This window comes from Seriola lalandi, unplaced genomic scaffold (assembly GCF_002814215.2).
Source record: "Seriola lalandi dorsalis isolate HSWRI2012SDOR001 ecotype SW California unplaced genomic scaffold, Sedor1 jcf7180002054293, whole genome shotgun sequence".
NCBI classification, from domain to species: Eukaryota; Metazoa; Chordata; class Actinopteri; order Carangiformes; family Carangidae; genus Seriola; species Seriola lalandi.
In genome coordinates, this window is record NW_019524846.1 from 466,796 (window position 1) to 469,604 (window position 2,809).

At 39.7% G+C, this 2,809-nt stretch overlaps 1 protein-coding gene across 1 annotated transcript in view; it reads left to right on the top strand.

Annotated features, from left to right (window-relative positions):
* The first annotated feature begins 647 nt into the window (after positions 1–647).
* Positions 648–2,809, top strand: part of ptprc (protein tyrosine phosphatase receptor type C) — a 14,513-nt gene continuing 12,351 nt past the window's right edge. The window contains exons 1-6 of the mRNA XM_087173931.1: positions 648–796; positions 984–1,250; positions 1,361–1,576; positions 1,666–1,779; positions 2,097–2,231; positions 2,351–2,518. Of these exons, the coding sequence (XP_087030057.1) occupies positions 766–796; positions 984–1,250; positions 1,361–1,576; positions 1,666–1,779; positions 2,097–2,231; positions 2,351–2,518 (931 nt within the window). The 5' untranslated portion in view covers positions 648–765. The remainder of the gene's footprint in view (positions 797–983; positions 1,251–1,360; positions 1,577–1,665; positions 1,780–2,096; positions 2,232–2,350; positions 2,519–2,809) is intronic.

Here is a 2,809-nt window from a genome sequence, read left to right on the forward strand (position 1 = left end):
TTTATGATGTTGTAGGAACTAATATTGTGATACTGTGTTTGCCCTGATTTATTTTTTTTCTTGGAACACAGATGTTTCATCCAGCTCACCTCCACGCACCACAATCAATTCCATACCTTCAGTAAACAACAAATCTGTCACCTCCTCACCTCCACACACCATGGCAGAAACTACTGCCATGACGTCAGGCACCCAAGCAACCGCCCTCAAACCTCCACTCGCCTTGCCAACCCCTAACTCACGCCCCTCAAATCAGACGTACAATGCAACTACCGCGTCTGGTAATGTATTCAGCCTCAGTTTACAGCCATGTTTGTGCTACATGATAAAATCCTGAAATGGTATAGTTAAGCATCATGTCAGGTAAGACTATTGGCAGTGAAGTATTTCTATGTGAAGATGACTTCCAGCATGCTCTCCCTCCTGCAGCCACTACTCCTACTCCCACACCCAAAACCAGCATCCAAGCAGTCTCTCAAAACCAGTCCTCACCTGCAGTCACCCAGCCCAACACCACAGTGCCTTCTACCACGCAAGGTTGGATTCTTCTCATTTATTATGCAGGGGTATGATGAGATTGTCTTATTCATATGAGTGTAGCCAGTGGACAATGGCATTAGCACGGCTGAGGTATGGGTAACTCGTCACTCAGAGATAAAAGGTACTTGCTGTACTTGCAAGGTGCTTTGGAAAAGTGTTTCAAATGACTCATGTTGCATAATCATATATTAATGTTTCGTTTTACTCTTTTCTAATTTCCTTTAAATGCATCCTCCGACCTCCCCACCTGCAGCCTGTGAGTATCAGTTTGAAAGATAATCCAGTTTACAGTATGTTTTCAAACACTTGCAGTAATTATATTGGTATCCAGTGTCTGTGTTCCTCTTTTACTTTACAACGAATGTAGTGACAGTTTGTTTTTACAGTGTTTTACAGTATTACACATAACTAACACATTTTCTTAACTCTGTTGATGTCTGCAGGTTCCTACACTGTAACACCCATCAAGTTTGGCTTCCAGATTGACATTACAAGCTCTACCCCTGGTGACTACACCATAAACATCAGTGAAGAAGGCCGACCAGTCACTGGAAAAAACATCACCGTCCATCAGTCCAATCAAAACTCATCACATGAAATCAAACACCTGAAGCCCTGCACTGAATATGAGCATTATGTGACATATCTTGATGGTGCTGGTGAAAAACACTGTAGCCACCCTGAAAATAAAACTAGAACGACTGACATAAGTGAGTAAAAATAATTCATGTTGGTGTCATGCATCTTGCTTTCTTTTCATTGAGGAAATGAGACTGTGTGTAAAATGGAGAGACATTTGTGCATCACTTGTGTATTTCAGGTAAAGATGACATTGAAGATGTCAGCTGCATCCCTGGACATGTTTGTTACCGGAGTGATTGGGACATCAGCTCTTTACTATCAACCACAAATGTTGTGGGATGTGACAATAAAACATTCTGTGTCAAACCTGGTTACAATGACATTTGTTCAGGTTTTACTACAAACTTCACATGTCCGACCACTTCCTTTAGCCTCACCAGCATCATCCCTGTTGGTATGTATAAAAGAGTCTGCCTTTATTTGAAATGCATGTGCTTTATATTTTATTTCATCATTTTTATGTGCTTTCTTTTTTTTCCACAGATTTCTTAAACGCAAGTGAAATACATCAGATTGTTTCCACTAAACTTCCAGCGAAAATAGAAACAAAATTACCTCCAAACTGTAAAAATCTCTCTGTTGATTACACCTGCTGGGGTAAGTGATAAAACTAGAAGTAAAAAGATTTTGTGTGTTACTAATATTATAAATGGATTTACATGGAAATAAATAGAGATTTGAATCTGCAATTCCCCGTTTTAATTAAAACTTAAGCGATATGAATCGTCTGTCAGTGTAGGGGGAAGGTGAGGTATTACTTTGTGCTCTCAGTGAATCAGTCCTAAAAAGAAGATTTTTTTATATTTTTCTGAATGAGTCCAAATTTGTTTTAATCTGAAAAGATGCTGCTACATGAGCTCTGAGGTATAAATACTAGTTGTTGAAGAAACGCTGTCATCCTCGTGTCTCCTCAGAGAGTGGCGGAGTCACTGAGCCTAAGCTGGAGTCGGAGCTGGAGCCGTTTACTGACTACAGCTGTATTGGTCAGATCAAGGACAACGATGTCACCATCAAAAACACAACTGCTGTTGACGTCAGGATTGACTGTGGTATGTTGATGTTCACTTCACCTCAGTGCAATGAAAGCTTTTATCCTCAGATACTGTGGAGTGAATTACTGTGTAGCACCAGAACTCAAGTCTGATACAGATGTCTGATGTTCCAACAGATTTTAACATAATCGCCACAAAGGACAGAGTAACCAATACGTCTATTGGCTTGAGTTGGAGCACAACCAGTGACAAGTGTCAAGAAGTCCTTCATGAGCTTGAGAAGCTTGATAAGCTTTCATACGACTGCAGCTGTGGTCCTACTCTCTCCCATCAGACACACTGGAGTAAGTGAAATTATTCAGATTAACTCTCTAATGTTTTTAATTCTTTTAATAGGAATTCATTTCTGGAAGTTGTTGGAGATCCTTTTTCTATTCAGTTTATCTAAATAGTAAAATATACTGTGGACATTTGAGTCATTGGTGGAGCTACAGCGCTCCATGCTAACCCTTCAGCATCCTGAGTGTTAGTAGGTGTAAATAAGAAAATCACAGTTTCACAAAATCAACATGAAATATGACACAGAAATAACACTGTGATTGTATTAAATCACTGGAAACAAAGGTTTTCAGTTT